Source organism: Tenebrio molitor, chromosome 6 (genome assembly GCF_963966145.1).
Source record: "Tenebrio molitor chromosome 6, icTenMoli1.1, whole genome shotgun sequence".
NCBI classification, from domain to species: Eukaryota; Metazoa; Arthropoda; class Insecta; order Coleoptera; family Tenebrionidae; genus Tenebrio; species Tenebrio molitor.
This window is the reverse complement of record NC_091051.1, coordinates 14,607,325-14,633,654: the sequence shown is the minus strand read 5'-3', so window position 1 is coordinate 14,633,654 and position 26,330 is coordinate 14,607,325. Positions and strand designations below refer to the sequence as shown.

General features: G+C 36.8%; 5 protein-coding genes and 1 non-coding gene across 7 annotated transcripts in view; 2 read left to right on the top strand and 4 right to left on the bottom strand.

Annotated features, from left to right (window-relative positions):
• Window positions 1-7,106, bottom strand: part of LOC138133809 (serine-rich adhesin for platelets-like) — a 53,269-nt gene extending 46,163 nt beyond the window's left edge. For both annotated transcript variants that reach the window (XM_069051766.1, XM_069051767.1), the window contains exons 1-2: window positions 5,906-7,106; window positions 5,825-5,852 (exon numbers count right to left, since the gene is read on the bottom strand). In XM_069051766.1, coding sequence (XP_068907867.1) covers window positions 5,825-5,852; window positions 5,906-6,866 — 989 coding nt within the window. In that variant the 5' untranslated portion in view covers window positions 6,867-7,106. The remainder of the gene's footprint in view (window positions 1-5,824; window positions 5,853-5,905) is intronic.
• TRNAT-CGU (transfer RNA threonine (anticodon CGU)) lies at window positions 2,067-2,138 on the bottom strand. Its single transcript has one exon. It is a non-coding gene; the product is annotated as a tRNA-Thr (tRNA).
• Window positions 7,107-7,309: 203 nt separating the features above from the next.
• Tim9a (translocase of inner membrane 9) lies at window positions 7,310-7,881 on the top strand. Its single transcript, XM_069051774.1, has 3 exons — window positions 7,310-7,470; window positions 7,520-7,615; window positions 7,664-7,881. Exons 1-3 carry the CDS (start codon window positions 7,408-7,410, stop codon window positions 7,799-7,801), a joined length of 297 nt encoding a protein of 98 aa, XP_068907875.1. The 5' UTR covers window positions 7,310-7,407; the 3' UTR covers window positions 7,802-7,881.
• Window positions 7,626-9,686, bottom strand: LOC138133814 (ras-related protein Rab-32-like). The gene is made up of 6 exons (XM_069051773.1): window positions 9,353-9,686; window positions 9,239-9,271; window positions 8,516-8,669; window positions 8,356-8,416; window positions 8,125-8,305; window positions 7,626-8,075 (listed from the first exon to the last, which is right to left on the bottom strand). The coding sequence occupies exons 1-6, from the start codon at window positions 9,501-9,503 to the stop codon at window positions 7,924-7,926; spliced, it is 732 nt and encodes a 243-aa protein (XP_068907874.1). The 5' UTR covers window positions 9,504-9,686; the 3' UTR covers window positions 7,626-7,923.
• Window positions 9,687-9,821: 135 nt separating this feature from the next.
• On the bottom strand, window positions 9,822-24,379 carry Setd3 (SET domain containing 3). The gene is made up of 5 exons (XM_069051771.1): window positions 23,484-24,379; window positions 10,746-10,851; window positions 10,567-10,694; window positions 10,316-10,515; window positions 9,822-10,216 (listed from the first exon to the last, which is right to left on the bottom strand). The coding sequence occupies exons 1-5, from the start codon at window positions 24,239-24,241 to the stop codon at window positions 9,939-9,941; spliced, it is 1,470 nt and encodes a 489-aa protein (XP_068907872.1). The 5' UTR covers window positions 24,242-24,379; the 3' UTR covers window positions 9,822-9,938.
• LOC138133810 (uncharacterized) lies at window positions 19,932-23,186 on the top strand. Its single transcript, XM_069051768.1, has 2 exons — window positions 19,932-20,149; window positions 21,011-23,186. Exons 1-2 carry the CDS (start codon window positions 20,027-20,029, stop codon window positions 23,165-23,167), a joined length of 2,280 nt encoding a protein of 759 aa, XP_068907869.1. The 5' UTR covers window positions 19,932-20,026; the 3' UTR covers window positions 23,168-23,186.
• Window positions 24,380-26,330: the final 1,951 nt, after the last annotated feature.

The window sequence follows — 26,330 nt, the reverse complement described above, 5'->3', positions numbered from 1 at the left end:
CAGGGATTTTTTTTTAACTTGTGACAATCTAACCAAATTTTGAAATGACATTGACGACCAAAATTTTTTGCTCGCGACAGTAGTTTGCTTCTGAGATACAATTATGGGGTGTTTTTTTAAATTTCACCTCGTACTAGGTCTTGAAAAGTCGATTGTGAACGCACCACTCGTGTAAAATGTAAGTCGTAAGATTTAAACAGCTGATCCATGGTCCCTAACCTGTATATACAGTGCATTCACACTGCTACTATGAGGTGAAATTTAAAAAAACACCCAATACCTATATTGTGTAAACAAATAAATTTCAGATCGAGTGCTTTGGAATTTGCTCCATTCAAACACATGTGTCGAATGACGTCCAAAGGCAAGCACTCTTGATCTGAGATATATAGTCTGTTTTTAAAATATAGGCAGTTGTATCAGTTTATAACACGAACTACGTGTATGTAGTTATCTCCTTTCAATACATGTCAAACAAATTCGTTGCCTCTGCTACGTGCGCTATTAAGATGGTCGGTCCCTCTATGCATCTCACTCCGAATCGTACGATTTGAGTAACATAGAACTATTGACGTGCGTCTGACTCGGCGCGGCGTAAGAAATTCGAAATAAATGCACAACTGCGCATGCGCATCATCTATAATTGAAAAGTCGAATGATATTTTGACTATTCAAAGCGATTATTTCGATTTATTCGGTTATCAAAACAACGTATATCGATTATGCCCAACACTAGAAAATACTATAATTTCTTGACAATGGCGGTAACATAAGCAACTCATTATGCTTTGCTGTCAAATATCAAATACGGACGAACGGCATGTCGATTTCTTGATTCCAACGACGTTACTATTATATTTCTGAAATGAACTATATGTATTATTCTGTGAAATATTTGATTGACCAAAATACATTTTTAAAATAAAAAGAAATCTTAGTTAATTAATTAATTATATTATTAATTATATTCTCGAAGTGCTCCCCATTTTGCTCTAAACATAAATTAACTATTAACTCTTCTCTCGAACGATTAACCAGCATGTTTAATTTAAATTGAAATGTCAAATTTGACTTGTCACTGATGCGGCTGTCAGTGTGAAGCCGTCAACAACCGGAAGTTACTCCAGTTGTACCATTTAAAAATAAAATTCAGCATTACCAACTTAAACAGTCCTTCTTGATCACCCCGTATACAGGTGGAACAAAAGTATCAAATATTGGCTGTAACTCTTTAATATGACAATTTATGAAAAAATGTTTAATATAAAAGTTGATTGGTGTATTATCCTGCATCATCTGGTCTTTCTAGTTTGTTCCTATCTATCTTCTTTGTTTCGCTGCTATGGCAACCAACTTTTAAATAGCACCCATACATTTTTTGTGTGATTTTCAAACAAGCGTATCTTTCTGTATTCATAAATACAGTTTTGCCATTATGGGGAAAAAGAATAAAATTAAAAAAAAACAGGTGATAAAATTAACTTACTAAGTAATAAAATGCAATATCAAGAATGTTGACAATTTTTGTTGAACGTCATGCATGGTAATAAACCAAACAATTTTTATATTAAACATTTTTTCATAATTTTTCAAATTAAAAAGTTACAGCGATTATTTGATACTTTTGTTCCACTCGGTATATATTTGATTCTGTGCAATATTTGATTGACCAAAATACATTTTTAAAATAAAAAAATCTTAGTCTAATTTTTCCTAAAGCAAAATTAAGGAAAAATAGAGCATCCAAATGTTTTTGTTTGGAGTGGAAATAAATCCATATCTGGCCCTGTCCATTTGCGCTGACCAAAACACTCTTATAAATGAATGTCACCGAAACATTTTTAATTTATCAAACTCTGTATAGTCCGCTGTGGTGCATCACATTGCATTGCACATTGGTAATACATATGTATAAAATACACAAAATAAAAAAATTAAGTTTCTACTTTCCTATTTTTTTGATAAATGCGTCCTGTTGTACATAAATATACATCTCAATAGATCTTCAGTTACAATGTCGCCTCACATGTATGTTTTATTAAAAAAAAATGAAAAAAAAGTTGACTTGCCTCCTGTGAGGTTTGAACTCACGACCCCTGGTTTACGAGACCAGTGCTCTACCACTGAGCTAAAGAGGCTACTGACAGTGTCGCTATTCTGACCGCGTGTAATACTTGCGGGCGATTCCTAGCCCAAACTCTTCACTGTCATCATCGTAAAAAAGTCAAACCATGGTCAAAGATGACCTTGTGCCAACACCGATACGAAATCTTTTTATACTGTTCATTATTCGGGTCGATTTCCTTGTATTTCCACACCCATTTTAATGGTAACGACATTTACCATTTACGTTTGTTATGGGTAATTTTCGGGGGTTCACCCGACAAAACAATCAACCGTGATTACTTCAAATTGATGATGATTGCGCAACGTGAGCGGTAAATTTACATTTTCAGTTATATAAAAAATGCTATTATTGTTTACGATCGGCTATTTAAGGAGATTTAATTCTGTTATGAAGACTTGTCGATTGCAGGAGAACTATCTTCATCTAATAACACATAATTGATTCAAAACGTGGGGGTTGAGTAATTGCCCCCAGCACAATAATAATTAATTGTGGGACGGCTGTTGACTGCAAAAGCTACATCCGCTGCTTCTAAAAATGCAAGAGACTGTTCACAATTTACACCCCCTTCAATTTATTTAATGACGATGACTAGATATTTCAGGCCTTATCAATGTATACCGTTATCTGTGTCTGTAGCCTACGTCAAAACAACACTTTTACCTCCCTTGTTTGAAATTCACACTGATGTTTTTTCCACTAAACGTTCGTTATTAAATTTCACCTGACGTTTCGTCTGTCGCAAAGCAGAATTGTCATGAGAAATTTAATAAATAACATTGCAAGCTCAGGGACAAACATATCCATCAATCAACGATCACGAAAATTTCAAATGTCTTCAGTTTTCGATATACAGTATTTGTTTGCAAGCAAAAACGTAAAATCTCGCAAAATTCTTTCTTGCTGGACGGATCCGATAGAGATATGAGCCATAAATTACTCTACCTCTTTGTCTTTGCAATCTGCTTCGTTTCGAGCTCCTCCAGCATAAATTATCAACCGTTTGTAAACGTCAAAATCTAATCCTTTCAAGTCTTCTGACTAACTATGTAAATCTCGTGTTTATGTCAGTATTTTGCGTACACCGCGTCGTACGTTGAAACTGCGCAATTAAATATGTAGTTGATGGTCAGACCATAGGCGTCAACTTTGCCAGAACGCAACGCTTTTTGCACGTCCTTGTGAATGATGAAAGGGTGCCGTAAAAAACATGCGACCTGAATGGATTTTTCCTCCCTTTAAAGACGGCCAACCATATGTGCCCGATAAATTTTGAAGAAGCATTGCAAGACACGTGTGCTGTCGCACAAAGGAAACGTCTGTCGGTTCTACCAGAACTCCCCTTTTTTGTGTCCACCTCGATGGGCACTCAGGTAGTAGTTTCGCATTGCACAATGCCCACCCGAATCCGGGGAGAGGAGATCCCGTCTTCACGAGAACCATGGACGTAGAGAGGTGACATCAGCCGAGTGACTCCGCATCAAACAAATAAATTATTCAAACATGAGACCAATTAGACAATTAGGCGGGACGTGGTCGCTACCGAATGGAAAACGAGACGACGGAGCAGTATCGATTCGGCCGAGGCGTTTTCGGCAAAAATTACGAAACCTACGCCCGTGTTCTTCGAAAGTAAAAGGTGTAAAGCGTGTGCGTGCGCCAATACGGCGTAGTAGAGAAGTCTGGAAAGGAGCCACGCGAGCGAAATGTGGCACACAAAGACGCCCTCGAAGCAGGACGACAGCTGCTCGAGGAAACCCCACGTTTTAAAGACATCTGCGATTGAAAAATAAAGAAAACACGGGAGGGTTGCCGGTACAAAGGTGCGATGACGTAAGAAGCGAAAAAAAACACGGACAATTATGCCGAGCCAAGAAAGGGAAAGGACTGGGGTTGTAATTTATTCATCTTTTGCGTCGAAGAAATGGGATCAAGGGGGAAATAATCGCAAACATTCTGAAAGGGTTTAGGACCGACTCGTGCCATCATTTTATTTATTTAACAAGAATAAATAAACCTTCTGCGAATAATTAAAGGATTATTACTTTCGGTGGAAAATTAATAGGCACGACTGTTTCCACATTTATTTTTTTTTATTGTTAACCAAACACGTCAAGATTATCTATCTGCTCCTGACCAGCTAAAAATGCTTATCTAAATCAGCTGAACCAATGGTGGCGCCATTATCGCCGTTATCGATTCGATATCGCCGATTGTACAATCATTTGAAAGCTCAAAAAATGATAGGAACAAATGTTTCATATTGGTTATTAGATAAGCAAACAAATTGTGATATATTAAACACGAGTGGGATAAACATACGTCAGCGGTTGGAATTTCTGATATCAAAGATTAAAATGAAAAATATTTTTCTTCAATATAAAAAAATTATATGGAAAATTGTAGTTTCAGTTATAGAATTCATTATTTAGGGTTGAAGACGAAGCAAACTTACTTAATGCGTTCAATTCAGGTCGAGATAATAGCTTTTGCCAAATAAATTCCAATTAATTAAGGCAATCAAATGGTCTGCCAAGTACACGATCTGATTGTAGCTTAAACGAAAGTTCCTCGGCTTGTTTGCGCTAAAATTATTACGCAAAGTTACACCACCGAACGGGAAGGCGGAAGCTAATGTTAATTGAATTTAGAATGAGTGAACAATTAAACGGCGATAAATTTATTAAACCGTTTTCCTGATAGCAGTCGCAGAGCCGTCACATTTTGAAGTGCTGTCGGTTATGCGAACAGCGCCAAATTTAACTCGAATCATTTCATTCACGACTTCTCGCCGGTATTTATGGGAATATAATAATCGAGGATATGAAACAGATTATTTGGTCCGAAAATAAACGGCTTATTTTAACCCGTTTAATATACACAACGCATTGTACCATAAACAAACTTCCACATGAATACAAAACGTTTATAGAATTTTCCATACAAACCGAGAACGGTTCGAAATTATGGCTTTAAGGCACGAAGCTCTATCGATTGTATTCCAAACGTGTCGTCATCCGACAAAATATCGGGAAAAAATTTCAGCACTTACCTTTCAGCCCACTGATCAAGTGACACCGTTTCACTGACACAAAAAATCGCCACTCAGTAATAACGATTTGGAGGACTTTTGATCGACAAAACCCCCTTTTCCTGATAAAACAAACAACGCAAAAACGTCGACTGGTTGTGTACATCAAAGCGAATTTCCGCCAGCGTCTCCGTCAACATTCAATTTAAAAATATATTTCAATCAAATGAATTTCTGCAAATGAAAATTTTTAATGCACGGCATAGCATGGGTTCAGTCAATCTCTGCAGTACCCTGACATAAAGGACATAAATTAATATTTGACTTTGAAGTATTCAAGCAGCGGCGGGTAAGCTTTACGAGCAATAAAATATTTTTATCCAATCAACAAGTCAAGCGTGCGAGTTTAGTATTCACACTTCATGAGACACGTTGTCTTTACTCGCCTGCCTGGACAAATATTGTTTTTTAGCCTTAATACAATTATTTACTTCCCAACCCGACTGATAAGAAACGGGTCGAGACAGGAAACTTCACGATAGATAATTTTATCTTGCACCGCAGCTCTAATTCAGAAAAAAAAACAAGTCGACTTCCTTCGGTACGATTGCGGGAATTCGATCGACCTTTTCCGGACGACAAGAAAAAAAAAACGAAACTCTTACCTCTGCGTCAGATCTTGTGTTGGTGAATCTGTCAACAATGTGTTGTTATGAATACCATTATGTAATTAGATGTTCGTTTACCTCTGGCCGAAGGATGTGGAACGTCTCCTTGTTTATCGTAGATCTCGCTGCGCTCTACGGGTGGATATTCTCCCATTTTGTGACCAGAAATGATGGTCGACTGCAAAGCCTTCTCACTGGACGCTATATCTGAGCAAGACGAAGAATACTTAGTTTTGGCGTGCAGTCTATAATTGACAATTTCTGTTTTTAGTTCGTCAATTATCTTTCTTGCGTCTTCTAAACATCTCGATTGCGTACAGCTGAGTTCGTCTTTCAGTTTATCGACGTACTCGTAATTGTCATTTCTTGGCGTCATTCGGCAAAATTGCGTCCTACTATTACTCTCTTTGATCTCGTTCTTCAGCTGTTCAATGTAATATTCTGACCCTTTTCCCATCGAATTAGCGCTCCTTTCTGTTTTTTCAATATTTTTGTGAACTGGCGCATTATCGCCGCACCTGCTCCAGTTCATGCATGGCGCCCCCCTCAGCGAAACTCTGATGTTGCTCTTGCTACTCATGTTGGATAGATTCGTCTTCATTCTCTCTTGTTTGAAGTTTTTGAGTAAATTTTGATTGCTGGTGCGATGTGGCATTTTCGATTTCTTTGTTATGAATGCTTTGGCAACTGAATCGCCGCCAACATTGTTAACGATATCATTGGGTGTACATTCGCAATTTCTGACCAATTTTCCTGGGGATCTTTTTTTAGTTGCGATATGTTGACGGCCTCCAGGTACACTTTTGGAAGTCACAGAAGTGCTGCTTAAGAAATTATCCACAAATTTAAAAACGGGGTGTAAGTGTAGGTATCTACTGCCATCTGGCAGTTCATTGAAGTGCACTTCGGGAAAATTTCCCATCTTAGGGCGCATAGGATTCGGGTGATAATGTTGAACCACGGTTATCTCTTGCACTCTGCGGTTCGCGGGTAACCCACCTTGCAGGGCACTAGTCTTCCGTAGGGGTGGTTCTTTCATTTGTTGTTTGTAAACAAACTTTTAGGTTATGTTACTGCGTCCGCATTACACAACTCTTTGGGAAAAATTAAATCACGTATTTTAAGCGCTGACAACCACCATACACATTTTTATTATTAAAGGGTGTATAAATACCCCCAAGTTATTACTAATTATTCGAAGAACGCGGGCAAAATTAACTAAAATTTTGACAGTTACTACAATGAATTTTTGTGTTGTAGCGACATCTAGGAAGTAATTTTGAACCTTCTTGTCAACAGCTTGAACTTTTAGAAGCTTTACAGAAATTTCGTTTCAACTTTTAACATTCTACCAATTTATGTTTTTATAACTTTTAAATAAGTTACATTTTATTTAATCTCCCTTTATCTCGATCAGAAAAATAACGGTTACAATTGCAGTTTTCTCTTTTTCCTCCTCGTTGCATTATCGTACCCCTACCGTACCGATCGAGACTAGTGCGATTGTTTTAGTTCCATTAAATTATTATAACCTCAAAATTTTTCTAACGTGAACTTATTTGAAAAATATATTAATTAAAATGAATGTGACTCTTCCTCCAGGTGCCGGTATAGAAAATATCGATTCAGAACAAGTTAAAACGGTAAGTCGGACATAATTGTGGGTACACTCGTTACAATCCAAATTTGCAGTTCAAAGACTTTCTGATATCGTACAACAAATTAGCGGAACTGTGTTTCACGGACTGTGTGTCAGATTTCACGTCTAGAAATATAAAAGGCAGTGAAGTAAGTATGATCACTTGTAGAAATATTTATTAAATTAGTTAATTACAGGACCGATGTGCATTAAATTGTCTAGAAAAATTTCTTAAAGTAAATCAGAGAATTTCCCAAAGATTCCAAGAGTTCCAAATGCTGGCCAACGAGAATGCGCTCGCAGCAGCTCAAAAACTAGGTCAAAATCCGACCTGAACAATATTTAACTATTTTTGTTTTTGACTTTGTTAGTACAGTTAGTACATGTTTGTTATGAAATATAGTTTCACCAAGAACATTCATTGTTCTAAATTGATACAAATATCAGCCTACTGGGCTCATCTTTGACAACAATGTCTTCCATTAGCCTCATAAAATTTGGTATCATTTTCATTATTTAATTTGACTACTTCATTATCCTCAGCAGCAGGAAACTGCAAATTTTCGTGATTTTCAACAGCTGCATTTATTAATGTTAACATCGCCTCGTCTGCAACAAAATCGTATTTAGACACTGCCACATGTGTCATTACCTTTACCTATATGCACGTTATCTTTCGCTGATGTAATAAACCAAGCTGGTATGTTGTACTTTTCACAAAAGCCTACAATTTCATCAGGGAGCGTTGCTATTGTAATGTCGCCCTTGTTGGCCAAGATTACAACCGGAACTGGATGCCCTCCCGGCAAATGCACTTTTTTTCTCAGATCCAGCAGCCACTAAAAATGTCATACTCGGAAAATTGCATCTCATTTTATTTTGTTATTACTTTCTCCACGGATCTAAACGTTTCGGGCCTCGTTAGATCAAATACTATAGCGGCAGCCACGCTAAAAAATAATTTGCTTAAAGTACAATAATTGAACGATAAGATTTCAATCAACATATCTTTCCGTTAATCGGACATTTAAAAAAAAGTATTTTCTTACGCGTATCTGTAATACACTCCTGTCAGATAACCAAATCTTTCGTGACCTGCGATGTCCCATAATTGTACATTTATCTGAGTATTTTCATCCCAAGCTAAGGATTTAATGGCGAAGTCGGCGCCAATCGTGATTTTGTAATTAGAAGAAAAAGTGCCTAATACAAAAAATTAAATTATCGCAGGTAAAACAATAAATCATCATCCATATTATTTTATCAAAAAACACTAAATGTTTGTCTTTATCTCTTAGTTTGTTAATTTATGTTTGCCAGTAGAAGGATCAGTTCTGAAAATACTTGACGGATCACGAGATGTATGATAAAAAAATTCTCCATAAATTCCACGAACAATGGATTTTATCAGAGCGAAGTAGTCGCGAATAATTGTAATTTAGTGATGTGCCGCATATTTCCCTGCTACTGATAAGAGCGACGACCTCAATTTACGAGCTGCATAATATTTTTAAAACTTGTCTCGGTTATCCAACGAAATGTTTTTGTTGGCATTGATTTATTGTACTTTGCGGACAAGTCTATTTCGTGGACAATTTAAAATTTGGACCGTTCTTTCATACAGTCTGATATCGATTAGACAAGGTATGCAAGGAATGCGGCTTGTATCGATTATTACAGGAATTCGTTAAACATCACTGGTGCATGCGTTACTTCAAAAATATTTATTTACCTTTTACATGAATTTCCAGCTAATTAAGCTTATCACTTACCATCAGCGTATCGCCTGATTATGGAAGTTTTACCTGAAACAAATATGATTTGACACAACAAATTACCATTTGTTGCCAAACGCGAAGATGTTATACAACAATATAGTAACTTACCCACTCCAAAATCTCCAATGACTAGAATTTTGAAGAGCAACTCTTTTTTTCTGAAATTTTGCAAAAGTCTGTCTTCTTCAGATAGGGCAAACTGAAGAGAATCTTCTTCTCTTGCACTCTCTACATTGTCGACCATACAGTTTTTCGTCATATTTTTAAAAACAGAGTAAATAGAAAAACGCGACGCTTGCCCACTTTCGTGGTTTTATATAAAAATGTAACTACCACATTGTTGGCTCACACTTATCTATCTACTCACTTGTGTGTATTGTTCAGTCAGGTGGAATTGGCGCTAAACTTGGATAATTAAGATAAAACAAAAATTCCTGGTGTCGCCATCTGACGACTTTCTGCAGGAAAATCGATAACAGGATAGCAGGAATGGAAGTTCCTCTTTACGGATTGTGTTGGAAAAACAGGTGGCACCACTTAGTCCTCACCCTCGCTTACAAAAAAAAAAACACTTAAATATTTGTCATTTAGTCATGATTCGATTATAAATGGTTACATCGAAAATTGTGTTCCGCATACAAAAAAAAAACAACATAATTTATGTAAGCTGAAATAACAATAAAACTTTTTCATATTAGTGTTTAGTGTACTGTTCTACATATTCGAGCGTTTCTCTGATGATGCGTTTCTCCGTTGCCCTCATTTTTATGGCGAGAAGCCGATTAGATGATACTCGAGCTTCTGCAATTAATTTCTCGTCTTCCTCCAGAGTCGTCTTGTACGTCGACAAGAGCAGCTTGAGACGCGCCTGCAAGAAGCACCACGACTTTGTCTCCAAAGCGGTGTCGAGCGCGCAGTCGATATACTCCAAATCACCACTCTTGTCGCTCGTTATCCAATGATCGAGTTGGTCTACGGGAAAAAACTTAATTGAGGCAATTAAAACAACATCAGCGGCAAATGAATTGATTGCAAGCGATTGGTTTGATTGTTTTAATTTAATCAACTTGCCCTCGTTCATGTTGAAAATGCGCAAAAACGCGAGCAGCTGACCGTCGATGGGTTTCGCGCCTTTCCTGATGGAAAAGTCGCTGGTGCTCGATATGGACAATTTATCCAACAGCCGGTTCCGCTTCTCCTGCAGAGGATCGGATTTGCTGATACCCAAGCGCATCCAATAAACATCGTAATCGTTGTCTTCGTACACAAATCTGAAATTGTTTTTGTCCTGAACCGGATCGACTTTTAATTATGAGACCCACCCGTTGTGAACAAAAAGGTCGGCGTTACTTCTGCTCCCGTAGAAAATAAATAATTGCTCTCCGGCTTTGAAGTTTTTTAGGGCCAAACACTCGCTGCGATCCAAGACGGGGTTGTAAGCTGTCGATATCTGAAATGCATCATTACCAACGCGAAATCCCTCTTTCAAATGGCGACTTACAGTACCGTTCGTGTGGTTGCACATGTCCCACAGGGGTATCAAAGCGTGGTAGTCTTCCTGAAACGGCACGGTGTTTTGGCGCGTCATCACCGTCGACACAGCCCAACTGCAAATCGCATTTCAGTTGGATGAAAACAGGAAGGTTAACGATTTCGTCGATGATTTTCGAGTTGCATGCTGGGACCACCGCTCTAATTATTTCACATTATGTACAAACGATATAATTTCTCATACTTTCATGTTCCACATGAAAAGGCCACGAACAAAACCAGGCGTTGGTGTGGTGAGCCATCACTTTCGCCGTCTTGAACGAACAATCCAAAAAATATCCACCAAACTTATAATCAAATTCTAATTTAATGAAAACAAGAAAACGAAAACGCAAGAAAGTGACAGTAAAACAGTTCTTGTGCGACGCGTCATGACTATTCATCACATCACCGTGGCGGATGACCGCCGAATTTAACATTTAAACGTTGAGGTCATGTTAATTTAATGTAAATCGATCGTTGAAAAAAATTCAAACGCGTCGCCATAATAGAAAGTATGAAATCTTTATTGAATTTGCGTGTAATACTAGAAATGAAGGCTAATTTCTTTGCTTTCACTTAACCGAACGTAAATACCTTCTAATAATGGGTATTTGATTGATTGTCACGACCGGCTCATCATGATCCGCAATGGAGCCGGAAAATCTGTGAAATTTCTCAAGCACGTGTGAGATGAGGTGTAGGAATTTAAATGCTCGAATATTACATGCATGCTTATGTAAATTATGTTATCAGACGTTGTTCAGATTAGATTAGACGACCTTGATGGTGCAGGCAAGTCTAAAAATAAATGCATTTGGCAACGCATAAAATACCTTCAAGTGATCCTCCTCCGTCATTAATAACAATACAACGGTTGAATCAAAATAAATGATTTCTTATTAACAACCGGAGAGAATGGTGTGCTCTTTTCGACTAAATTATATCTTCCTTTTGCTCTAATTTATCAAATTATCGCCGGAAACGACTTCTATTTTGTTCTGTAATATTTATGTCAAATTTGTACAGAAATCAGCTGCGAGGCTACATCACTGCACCATGAGTTGGACAAATTTGACCAACTTTCTATACATGTTTATATAAGAGTTCCACAAGAAACTCAATTTTTATTTTGTATTTTGTAATGTAAAAAATTGGAATAGGAAGACGTGTTTGCACTCTAGATATAAGCCAAAAACATGTCACATAATGTTCATAAACGTAAGACATTCAATCACAATTTTGCAAGTTTCAGCAGATCTTTCGTAACATATTTTTATGACTAAATTACCCATATGAGGTAAATTTTAACAAACACTGTATTTCCTACGTTCTATAAAGATTTTCCAAAAACTTATTATGTTTACATGAATAATGGACAAGAAAAGTGTAGCAAATCATGTTGGCGAGTTTCAAAATTATCAGTATTGTGCTATAAATATAAATTATTTATTTGCATCAGTACACATCATTGCAATCGAATATTGCTGCAAATGCACAAAATATCAACAAGTCCATTAAACGTCCAGTTTAAAGCGATACCGATTTGAAATTTTTTTTAACCACTTATTGCACAATTATTGTTAACATAACTTGCTTCCAGTTTATCAGAGCAGTTATCGTTTTTATTTGCCTTAAAATATCATTCTCAAGTTTAAAACTAGTATTAGGTATTTTGTTTGTTGAAGAGAAGCAGAAGAAATCTTACACATTTATTGTTCGAAAGAAGAATTTTCATTAAAGTGCAAATGTTCCAGGTAAAAAGAATATTTACGATTAAGCAACTTTTACTATTAGTTTGTCACCACAAGGCTGTCGAGAATCTTTAGTAGAAACATGTAACACACTGCAGCTGCACAAAATCGAAGCACTTCAAATTTATCTTGATGTGCTAAAATTCCATTGGATTAGGTATTTAAAAAGAATTCCTATTTTGGTTACATGTTACACGATGAACCGCTATAAATTACATCAGGATTTTCATTTCAACATTTCCTTGAATACATCAAAGATCTGGTTTTAAATGCGTTGTTTGAAATTCAGTGGGTATTTTGAAACGACGATGCGAGACTCGAAAACCGCTGAATATTCAGCGCTTCTTCACTTTCTTTCAAAGTAGCATTTAATAAATTAATTTATAAATCCAACAAATGACAGATATTTAACGTGAAATAAGTGATTATAAAAACTTTCCATTTTTGATGGGAGTGTAATTATATAAATTAAGCACGTCGCGCGTTTATTAACCGTAACATATGGACTAAAGAGGTTGAAATTCTAAATTACCTCCATTTTTAAATTCTTTGGTATTTATCAAATTAGTGCGAAACCAAATCGTTCCGCAGTCTTGCTGATTGCGAGAAACACAGAAATAAGTCGCCAGACATTTGCCCAAATAACATAATAAATTATTATAATTTAGAATAATTAATTCCAATTTTCATGAAACATTTTTTTTATAATTCAGATTTTCAACTATGTATTCTATGTAAGTTAATTTATAATTCAGCACATTCCTTCAATGATCTTGTTAATCGTCTAATGAATGTAATTCATACTTGACATTTCAAGAAACAAAGTTGATGCCGCTTCTGGTCAAACAGTGATATTTAGCATTTGTTTGTATAGAAATGTGAAGAACTTTTCTCCGCTTTATAACATCATTACAGGACAAAAAACACCCTCTGGCCGTCTGACAAAAAGAGAGCTTCTGTATTATACCACATATGGGACGTTAAAGAGGGCGACGGATTTGACAGGTCTGATAAATGTATGAATGAACTGCTCTTAATAATCCTCAGAATTACCACGGCTGCGTATCAAGGTCACAAAGATAGTAAAAGTTCGTGGGTTCGTTTGTTTACATTTTCGCATCTTCCCACAGATTCATCACCGGTTCACACCGAATTTCTATTTTCTTCTTTTAAAAAAATTGTTACCTGCGCTATCGCTAGACCGGCGCCGGCTTTCCTGGACCCTCCGCAATTTATTTTTACTTTGGGGACCGCCTAAGTAGGTAAAAATGCGCGCAACTAGGCTAGGAAGATGCCAAAAGAAATCGTAACGTCCAATTCGCCATGTGGTCAATATAAAGTCGGCTTTTCTTTTATGGTAATTGAGAAATGTGTCCGCAAGTCGACACAACAGACCGAGAGAAAGTCCCACAGTCGTGCAAACAAATAAATGCACTCGAGTGGGACACACTGATGGTATTGAAAATGTGCGATAATGGTTTACGGCCGTACCTCCCAACGCAAACAACAAATAAAAAGCTGAAACAAAAGTAAATAGCTTGACGCTACGACAAATAAAATGTAAAAAGAGAAAGTGGCTTGTCGTTGTCTTCATTTAATTTATTGTAGTGGTGCCAGCGTAATCCCTGACAACTTTACAATAAATCTTGGAATATCGGGCATAAATTATGTGGGAGGGTATTAATCGGTGAATTTATGTCCAAATCCACCGGATACATCTTAAATAGCACAATCGCGTGTGCGATCTCACCGCGCGAGAGCGGATAAAACGTTCCATTTTTTATTTTTGAACCTGAGAAGTTGGACGAGATTACAGATGACAGGAACAAGAATTAACTTATGTCTTATTCACGGCATTAGACGACTTCGCTGCTGACAAAATCTGGATAGTTTGGAAGTTCGCTCGTGATCCGATATGATTGGAACAATGTGGATCAATTAATGTTGCTATTCTGAAGTTGTCCCGGATTTGCGGAAAATAACCGTGTCAAATGACGAAGAGGTGAAATTATGTTATGTGTGCGTTACTATAATGTAATAGTTTAAAGTGAAAACTGTCTATTCGGATCACGCGATGGATGGACTTGATCGAGATTGTTTCGCCAGACTTGGTGATTTGGGATATTGCAGGATAACATGACAATCCATCAGTGATGAGCTAGGACTTTAGCAATTTGTTTCAGGTGCGAACAGGACTGACGAATTTAAACTTTATGAATGACCACCTCCGCAGCCTTTTGTGATTAAAATAGAGAGTTGAATGATTTATCTTTTGGTGGTGCATTACAAAAAACAATGATAAAGCACACAAGAAGAGATATTTCCCAAGGACATTTACTGTCTTAACGTAATTAGAAATATTAATTTCCTAATCAATATCTGTTACTTAACCATTAAGGAAATCTTCAATAACAAAATATGTAATTTCAAAATATCTATCTTGAAACACGTAGGTACCAAATCTGCGAATAAGTTGTATCGTTGTATTGTATCGGGTGTTCATTTAAATTTATCCTCAAAGTATATTATAGGCGTTGAAGAGTCGATTGTGAACGCACCACGGACTACAGATCACGGATCAGCTGTTTAAATGTAACCTCACTTTTTGCGTTGTTTGTGTTTTTAATCATGGCCAACTTCATCTAGCTTCCGCTGCGCTCCATACGGCCGTCCCAATAAGGGTCTAAAGTTGATTCAGCTAACCTAAAAAAATCGTTTGGTAACTAGCCCCATCTGTTGCAAAATTTTTAACATAAATTTTTATGGGTTGATGGGGAAACCGTGTTTTTTTGTCAGTTTGGCGGAAAAATGTGAACCGGACTTGATACTACCCTTTCGACTGTTAGAGAAAATTCGAAATTTAAGTAAACCAATTATTATTTTTAATTGCAGTAACCCCAAATATGCAGCTTCTGTTGCTTTCATAGCAGGGTATATTGTAAAAAAATTAAATGAAATATTTCACTGCGACAGTTGTCTCTTTCCTATATTGTCTTTTTCAACCCCTGGTCCTCTTACGTTCAATTAATCTTCAAAATCGTTCTTATCCAAATTATCAGTTTGTAAGTTTTTTTAAAGAATTGGCAGATATTGCCACCACAGAAATTTTATCATATTTGGCCCAAGAAAATATTTGCAAACAACTCGTAACAATTTTACTTCCACATTTAATTCGTAATTCCCTCTTTATCTGTAACACACATAAAGACAAAATTTGTAGTTATTATAGAATTATTGATGAAACCACTTTTAAATAATAGTTGGTCACAAAAAACTGATTCCATAAAAAGAAAATCAATTGCTAATAAACCCATAAGTGGAAAGGTTTTAAAATTATAATACTACGTATCTACCAAAGAGGTACCTACATACCTACCTACCTATCCACCCATTTAGGTATGTTCTTTAGTTATCACTCCTTTATGCTTTTTAAAATTACGTTACTTTCGAGTTTTGTTCCTTTTCCATTGTTTTATGTAAATGATGTATTAAATATAGTTATATATTTTCCAGTTTTACAAGACTATTACATATTTTCGTTTGATTTTCATATCTTTTTGAAACTTCATGACACTTTTGAAGGAAACGTCAATCATTGTTATTAACATTTTTCTCCGCTAGTTGGGGCTAGTTACCAAACGATTTTTTGAGGTTAGTAGAATCAATTTCAACAATGAAAATTGGCTTATTGGGACGGCCGTATGGAGCGCAGCGGAAGCTAGATGAAGTTGGCCATGTTTTTAATATGCAGACTGACGAGTGGTGCATTCACAATCGACTCTTTAACGCCAACTTTGAGGATACATTTAAATGAACACCCGATACAACGGACGGACTACAAATACGAGAGGGTATTGACAAATAGTTAGCCTCGGTTATTTCTAATAAACAAAAGCAAATGCCGTTACTATGACAATTAAGCATAAACATTGATAAGTGCATGAAGACTACGAGTAGATACGTACTTTGACCTAAAAATGTGCGGTGGTTTTCGAATTATAATTTTTTTAAAAAGCTACCTATGTATGATAGAAATTTGAATTTTTGTCATTTCTGACCAGACCAGACCATTTTATCAAAATAAAGACGAGCAGATAGTTGGAAGACCGATTTTTATGTCAACAATAGAAGGCGTTGATATTATCCATGAAATGATTTTGTAAGAGCGATTAATCGTTGTAAGACGAATATCCGAGACTTTGAACATTTCCCATGAACGTGATTTTCATATTATTGGCAATGAATTGGATATGAAAAAATGATTGACAAAATGGATACCTAAATGCCTGAACGCTGATCAACAGCAAATGAAGTTGGCAACATCTAGATCGATCTAGGATTGGATAGAACAATTGGAAGATATTTGGACAGTATAGTTCCGATGGATGAAATTTGAATTTATCATTATGACTTAAAGACCCAAGCAATGTCAAAAGAGTGGAAACATGCTGATTCTTGATCCAAAAAGTCTCCCGTGAAGAAGGTCCACCAGAAAAGTCCTAATCTCTATTTTCTGGAATAAACTTTAAATTTTCACTACATACACCAAGAAAATCAAATATGGGAGATTAAGAAATTATTAATGTTCTTGGCTAATAACACTTCGAATCAAAATTGTGGAAACCAGTCCTGGAAAATTTTCTAAAGGTAAGTACTAGAATCTTGGCTACAACTGACATTTAACTGACAAATAGGTGTGAACTGGCCTTACTGAATATAACCCAACTTTTGACTCGATAATGCCATTTCCCTGCTTTTTTGATGTCACAAGAAAAACTTCAAAGTGATTTTTAATAATTGTCATGTATTAATGACAGTAATGCTTGGTTTACATCTTTTTATTTTAGATATACTCAATTTCATATAAATGTGCATCTAAGCAAGCCATGAAAATCTGATTTTCTGTTGGTATTAAAGCCAAAGCTAGTGACTTTGACTTTCAAAGTTGCGTGCTCTGCGCGAACCCGATTTGACTAATTTTTCAGTTTTGTCCGTTTTAACATTGCTGATTTCAAAAGCAATGTTACGTCTTTTTACTGATTAAATTAAAGTAATTCTTATTTGTTTCTGTCTTTGTATTTTTACCAAGTAAAGATTTATTGGACATGACCTTCATAAATGTGACTTTTGCAATGTAACTAAATTAAAGGTGCTTTTACACATGCACAGCTCACTTGATGAACATTTATATGAAATCAACTATATGTCTAAAAAATGTTGGCCAAGATTCCGTGTCCGGAATAGTACGAGTTCGTGTGTAAATTGGGCTTTTTGGCATGAGTGGGTCAGCTCGTTCCACTCGCGTTTTAAAGGCCCACGAGTGCCAAAGAAGGCCCAATTTACACAAGAACGAGTTGAATACAACGTTTTTTTGTTAGACGAGCCCCCTAAAGGCTCCAAATCGCCTAAAATCTTTAAAATTAGCTTGATGTTTCGTTTTGACAAGTTGTGACATTTATCAAAATCCGCTCACACAGGAGAAATTTCTCAAATTCTGACAGTGTCGAACAAAAAAATGTTATTCGCAAACAGTATGTGGTTTCCTTTTACACTAAGTTCGTTCATAATTTAGATTTCTAGAATGAGGTAGATCATTATCTTGCTGAAAAAACATTTTTCAGGAATAAAAAACTGAAACAATCCAGTAGCCTTTTCTGTATTTTCTTACAACAGTTTTAAACTCATTGTACAAATAACAAAAGAATAGGAAAAAAATGGAGTCAGCAAATTCCAGTCTGTCACACATTTGCAGTTTATTAATTAAAATAGAACTTTATCAAAATTAGCAAAACAATGTAATCGGTAGAATGATGAATCATTGTGCATTATTAATGCTGAAAAGTTTTACAATGTTATGACGACTCTACAAACTGGAAAGTTTTCAGTCACATAACAAAATTTTTAATCGAGGTTATGGAGGAATTTAATCAGGAAAATCGTAATGCACACGAATCGTATAATTATTGATAGATATATGTAATGGCAAACAATTATTTTGTCTCTCAAAAAATATTTATACTGAAGAACTCGAAGAAAGAGAAATCATACAGGTCGCTTGCTAGCCGATGTATCATTAGCAGGTATAAAATACAAAAAGTATACATATTACACATTTCAATTTGTTTTTATTCATGAAAGTGAAAGGCTTGCACATATCACCATAAAAGCTAACTATGTAATTAGGAAGATTCTTTCTCATTTTTACCGTCACATTTATTTTTTGAAAGAAGTTTACACTTTATTAGATTATTTTGGGAGGATGCACTGCCGTAATAACCACCGTGGTGTGCTTTACACAAATTGTTGTTACGACCTCTACAAATTACCACTTTTCCAGATCCGAAATCCTGCAGTGTTCTTGCAAAATAAATTCACTTTGTGATTGCTTTATGAGTATGTCGAGCCCGATTAATCCCACAATAAAGACTAACAAAAGACAGCTTCCGCCTCAAACACGAACGTCTTCAGCTTTCATCCACACGTTCGGAAAAAATCGACAGAAAACTTGCGCAACCCAAGCACAGAGTGGCGAATTTAACGTTCTTGTAACAATACGACTTGTCAAAACGTTAATTACTGCGACTTCTCTCGCCCACAGTATCCCGATAGTTACATCACGAGAAAATTAATTAATACGAACGGTTTTTTGTCGACATAAAAGTTGCATTCGGCGTTCCGAAATGCGATCGCTCCTCCGGGCTATTGAACGGGATTAAAATGTTGTCGCCCCGTTCTGTGGCAACGTCTGTTTTAAAAATAAGAGCTTCCACGAAACGGATAATAGAACTTTCTTCGTTTTATGAGCCAATACCGCCCTCTTCGCCTTAACGCGACATGAAAAGCTCTTTTCGGCACCTTGACAGCCTCGCTGTCCATCCCGGTCGCATAAAAGAAATCCGATAAAATTTTAAATGACGGAGTTAAGAGGGCCGACATGCGCTGCGATGGGAGCAAAGAGATTTAAATATAATATGTGGGATGTGGGTACACCTACGAGGCACAATGAGGCGTTCACGATTAGATCTCCAAATACATATTAAACTCGCTTTCAGTTCGCTTAATTGTCTGTAAATTTTCAGGCCGGCTCTCTTTGGAAAAAATAATTAGGTAGAAACCGCGTGCCGGTGGAATATTCTGTAATTATTGCCAAATTGTGAAAGGTGATGACATTATTTTGTAACGTGCGATTAAGAAAATTCGACTTAATAATAAACTACAAGTGCAAGATCCTCGTCGATTTCCCCCACTGTTGAGGATCTGTCACGAAAATTCGGAGAAAGCCATAGAGCACTTGGCGTGCCAGAAAAATAAAATCTGTGATTGACTACTACTTTTCTCCCCACTATTGGTGAAAGGTTTCAGACGTGCCGAGCACATGGTGAATTATCACTCAATACAAATCCAAACAGTATCCCAGTGCAGCATGCGACTGCTGTCTAAAGACTCCTAGTATTATGAATTAAAAACTGTGACTGAAGAGTGCCTATTTTTAGTGACAATGAGGTTAGTTCAAGTGTTCAGTGTCTGTCTAATAATTTGTGCAAGTCTGGCTCAGGATATTAACAAAAACGAAGAACACCCCGGTGCACAAGAGGGAAAAGAACTTCGCTACTACAACCAGGTGAGTCAATACCGCCCAAAAGAGGCAAGTTTGATCGATGCAACAGAAAAATAGAATGTGTATCCTCCTGTTTACCACGGATGAATCACAAGATTTATTTATCTAACTATTATTCGCAACAGTAATCTTAAGCATTTAACCTTGTCGACTTTTATTATTCACGCAAGACAATAAATAGTTGATAATTAGCCGAGGTTGCGAGTTCGTTCCGAGTTATAACAATAATTAATTAAGGCGAAAGGATGATGGACCTCGCCTTCGAAATTAACCCGCGATCTACCTCACCGTCGGATTAAGCGCCAGTAAAAGTGTCACATAATTTGACAGGCAGGTATTCAGTTTCAATATTATTTATGCCGACATAAAATTTATAGTGATCCCGGCTGCAAGTGTAAAAGTAAAATTAAACTTTCACCTCGATTTTATGCTAAATGCTAATCGATTCTTTTCAGGATGAGATAGTAGGTCGTTCTGATAAATTTAGCTCTCAATGAGTGAATTGAGATATTAATAACAAATAATAATCATTGCAACGTCCTTAACACAATAATGCATATTTACGCTGTCAATGATAAAAGCTGCATACATTTTATCGGGAGATAATTACTGTGTCTGCTAAGTGATGCCTTTGATTAGTTACGTGTCGACAATCGATGCAAAAACTAATCTAGGACAAAACCCACTTCCTGTCGCCTTCTAACATAGTCAACATGTTACAGGCTACTACAATAATAAAGCTGACCTTCATAGTTGCGTCGTTTACCTTACAGAGACGTCCATTGAACTCGATTTGTTTCAAATCGCAATCGCTAATCCAACGGTTGCATTATCGTAATTATTTATACATTTGTTAAATTGCAGGATTGGAGAGCAGTGGACTATTTTTCGCCTAGCCCTGACACATCGGGCTGGATCCCTCATCCGGCGTCGACCGAAGCGGAAGAGCAAGTCCCGAAACGACGCAGAATACGCAAAAGAAAACGCAGACCACCTGTGGTCAGTTTGACCGAAGACGATGTCCACGAGGAACAAGTCCAGATTCGCAGGAAATCGAGACCCCAAAGGCTGGATCAGATCAAAGAACCGTGGGAGGAAATGAACGACGAAATCACCCAAAAGTCGTACACCAGAAGACGGCTGACTCCTGTCTACGACGAAACGGAAGAAGTGACGGAACAGAGAGTACAGATTTACGAAAAAATTCGCGACCCGTTCACTGCGCTACAGGAAGCTGAAGAAAAACAAAAAAAGAAAGTCGAGGAAGTTTCGACGAACACTCCCGATTTGAAGACGCTGCTCAAGCAAAGTGGGGGATTAAGTTTGAGTGAGGTTTTGCAACAGAAGAATTTGTCGCTTGCGGAGTTGCTGAAAGGGAATCGACAAGCAATATCGGCTCTGGCTAGGGAAGCTGAAACAACAACTGAAGCGGCGGCGTCTACTGAAAGTGCGAAGTATCGACGACTTCCACCCTCCGTGGCTCTGAAAAAGGATACTAATAGGAATGTGGAGCGTGGTGATCGTCTCACTTCCCATGAGGTGATGGAAGCGCAAAGAAAACGACTAGCTCTATTGCATAGCCACAAGGACAACAAACTGTTTCCTGACGTTACTAAATTTGACGTGGTCACCGAAGAGACAACTGAAAAGAGAATATTTGTACCTTCAGATTCTAGACACACGTCAGAGGATTACAAAATCTTCACTAGCAGTACCCAGCCTACAACAACAACAACATCCAGGATGTTGGTTTCTGTAAAGTCAAAAACGCGAAAGCTTCCGGTGACCAGTGCAAAGTTGAATAAACTGGTACCTCAGACGCCTCCTGCACAGGCTCCTGCTGAAGCGGTGACCATAAATATCAACCACATATTTGGTTTAGGTGATTTTGATAAGAAGAACGTCACTGAAGCACCGGATGGTCCTTTAAAAATGACGATAGATCTAGAAGAAATCCCGACAACACTAAAACAAAAAGACGAAGAGAATGAAATTCAAACGAAATCTCCGACAGGAGCTTTGGAGGAGTTGAAGATCACAACGATGATGTCTGTGGGGGAAAAACTGAAACACGTCACGGCCAAAGACGAGATAATGGAGATTTTGAAGAATCCTGCCGAGAGAGAACGACTGTCGAGAATTTTGCAAACGAGAAACATGACGGTGGAAGAATTGGTAGCTCTGCGAGAAAGAGGTTCGAGTCAGTTGCATTTAGCTGATATTTTCCACAATGAAACGCGAGAACCTGAACCCAAAGACGAACCATTTGTTGGGCAGATTCAGGTCGACAGTTTTGACAGTTTCCCGATTTTTAATCGCAAACCGAAGACACTGCCGGTGGTTAGTGAACCGAGTTCAACGACGTCGACTCAGCAATCTTTGAAAGCCAATGAAGAAGTACTGCCGACCAAACCACCGTACACTATTACAAGTTTTCCGACGTATAAAATTGAGACTAACAAAGATATGAAACTGCAGCCATTCCTGCCTATTTGGAAGCAACTGTACCCGGCTTTCTTTACGGATGTTTACGAAAATAATCGTTACGAAGATCACACAGAAGCTGTCCGATCTACCACGATAACTACAGACAAAATAAATTACGAGGAGATACAAAGACTTGAGGAGATTGAAAATGCGCTGGCGGAGGCAGCAAACGACCGACTTAACGCAGATTTGCATCAAAACGTGTACGATGACGAAGAGTTTATTAATTTGCCGTCTGGAGTGAAGTCGGCAATTTTGGCGAGCTTGGCGATCATCGGACTTTCGTTGTTGGTGTTTTTGACGATTTTGGTAATTTTCAAGTGGACGCAGAAACAGAAAGGAAGACTGAATTACAATGGGAGTTTCTCCGGTTCCAAAATTAGATCGCCAATTTTAGAAACCGCCGAAAGAAGGACATTTAAAGCGTTCATGTCGGAGACGTTGGGGAAAAAGAAGAATTATTACAAGGCCCAACTACAAAGCATGTCCGATTCCATTTGGGACAACGATGAGAAAAAGTCCTACATGATTTAATCGCCCACAAACCCCTATTTATTGTTGTATTTATGTGATTATTAAGTGCAATATTTATTAAGACTTCCCCGACTTCTTAGCTGTAGTTTTCATTTTCTCATTGTTGCGTATTTTTAAGTATACTTATGTGGTATGATACAAAATAAATATGTTTTGTACTGTATTAAATGCATATGTATTTATTTTTATAGCCATCCTTGCATTTGACTTTCTAAGTAAACAACCACTTCCGGTCTTACTTTTTGCAACATGCGGTCAAATAGGAGCTGTTTATGTAACTGGAAATTCTGCAAAACGTAATGTTCCGAAAACTCACCAATACTCGTTATAGGTGAAACGATTCCTCATCAACTTGCTCACCGGGTCGTCGGAAGTAGCGAACAACTTATAAAAGTAAGCATATTGTCTGGAGATGCTTTTAATTTGTCTCAAAGCGAGTTCTAGCGTGGGACTGCCTTTTAGTTCTTCCAGTTCCTCGACGCTAAAAAACAATACTGTTGTGTACACTTTGGGTAAAATATCAATGTAAGACTTCCAAAAAGAGTCTCCTTTGAACTTCTCTAATAATAGAAATATTGCGAGAGTAACGTTAGGCATACTACTCAATATTTTATCTTTCTCAATTAGCTCTTTGAGTATGCTTTGCTTGGCGCTCTCTACGCTCATCATTAATTTTCGCGGTACCGCAATAACCAAAGTCGACTGTTCGATGTCAACGTCGGCTTTGATTCCCAACTCGTAGCCCTCGAATTCTTGGATGCTGCAACCATTTAATTTCGCGCCGTTTTCTAAAGCCCACTTCATGAAATTGTCGACGGTGGCGCTAGTTGCCCGATTATCGACTGAGTTCTTTGCATCTCTTCCAATTTCAAGCGTTTTCACCCTTTCCGTTATGTTGCTGATTTCCTTTTGGTTTTCTAACGATTTAAGAACGTTCTGTTGCTGAGGTATTGTACTTAATCGCAATAATTTGTCAACCAACTCTTCAAGTTCACGCTGCGCGGGTGTGAGGTTACGTTGAGTTTTTGCCTTTGCCAGTTGCGGAGGTCGATTGATTTTATTTTTGCGGCCCATGGTGATGACTTTACAGCAATTTACACTCACAGATTGTTCAACAAACGACAAATTACGCTTCACATGCGATGCTTATGCACGCTTTTATGATCAAATTAGAATTTTTATAAATAGAGAGAAGTGCACGGAGTGTACGATAGATGGCTGTTTGGCAGTTATCGGAACTCAGCCGCTAAAAATGTTGGTTTAAGTTCTCACGATTTTTTTTTTTTGAAAAATGATTTATTCTTATTTGTTATTAATCAGAAGCGACCAACAGATCCAAAGACATATTTAAACAAAAATTGTCAATTACTTTGATTCAGAAATTGATATTTTTCTGACCTTTTTGCTATCTGGGTAAAGGACAAACAAATTGATGTCATAAAAAATTAATACGACCTTCCTAACAGTATTAATCTCAAATTAGTGTTTATTTGTTTTTTGTGATTATTAATACATTTTAAGGTCATTAAACAAAAGTTTTGAAACGTTGCTTTTCCAGTCCTTAAATTCCTCTTGAAAATGTTTAGAAGGTGATTATGCAGCCAAGCGTACATTTTCAGCATTATGAGTATGGCCATCAATATTTGGAGTTTCATCTTTTACATTCACTCAAAAAATTATAAGTACATAGTGCTCGAAGCAGAAAGGAAGCGAAACAAACCTGTGTAAAACGAAAAACTGCAACGTTATATTAATTTTATTTTTTCTTAGCCTTATATTTATTTATTCGAGCGAAACATTTCATTTACGTTGATACCAGAACTTGTTGCTCGCAATTCTTGTAATTTATACAAATTTATTCCCATCTAGAACAATTTCCAACGATTGTCTTGACCCTCCTTAAGGACTAGTGATGCAGGAACAGAATAAATCTTATTTGTTGTATCTCCCCGCTGCCCACCACAATTTACATAAGTCTTTGGATTAAAAACCTCAACGTGAGGATCTACCAAAGATATAAATATTCATCTGGGCGTTGTTTTTAATGGTAAAAAATGTTTTCAGAGAAATGTCAGTTTTGATTATTTTTCATTTAGAAATAAATCTACATGTTGGTTTTATTACTGCAATCTCGTTCATATCATGTCCTTTATTTTTTTTTTATTGAACCAGTTTCTCAGCATCGTCATCGTGGAAAAAATGTGTCCAGAGTAGAATTGGGCCGTCGACGACTTCGAAATTTACGACTAGGCTCCAGACATTTATCTTTTTCCCCTTCTTTTGTCTTCTTCATAATACTAAACTTCACAGCAGCATTCAGATTTAACTGTGTGCACGAAATGTGCAGAATCTTTTTAATGTACATACAACTATATCCCAGTGTTAATTAATTATTAATTATTATCTGTTTGTAACAAAATTAGGCAGGATGGTTAAAGTTATCACGTTACATAATTCTGTAGGGTTTCATAGTTACAATTAAGTAACTTTTATAATATTCAATCTCCAAAAAGTTAAAATTCACTTTAACTGATAAGGATGTATCAGAATCTGCGCACTTTGATATATACAACTAAATACAATTTTATTTGATCGTATCACGGACCCAGTTCTTTGAAATATTTGCTATGCATCTGTCAAACACAGTTATTTGGCTGTTCACGTTACACCATTCGTCTTCGTTATCAGATAAATTGCACTACAAGTAAGTGCTGTTTTCTAATTAGGATTTCTATGTAAATTTATGTACGAAGGAATAAAAGTTTCGGCCAAACTGAAAGTTACCTACGTTTAATAACCCACCTTTATTTCCGTTTGACAAAGGAATATAGGAACGTTAACATAAACCAATAAAGAAAAACATAGAGACAAAACAAAGATATAAGATAAATTCAAAGATTGCTCAATGTTGTAAAATGAATGTCTACATATATTTAAATGTTTCCAACACTTTTAGAATATTTTTTGTAATTCGCCTCCATTTTGATTCTCTAATAGACATATTAACGAACGCAACGTCATCATCTGGGATATCCTTATAGCCATTATTTCACGGAACATTTTACGAAAATTTTTAGGTTGGCAAAACTTGATTCGTCATGCATGTCAGTTTAAATTACAAAATGTGCAAAGAATTATTTATCAGGATTTATCAAGCAACAAA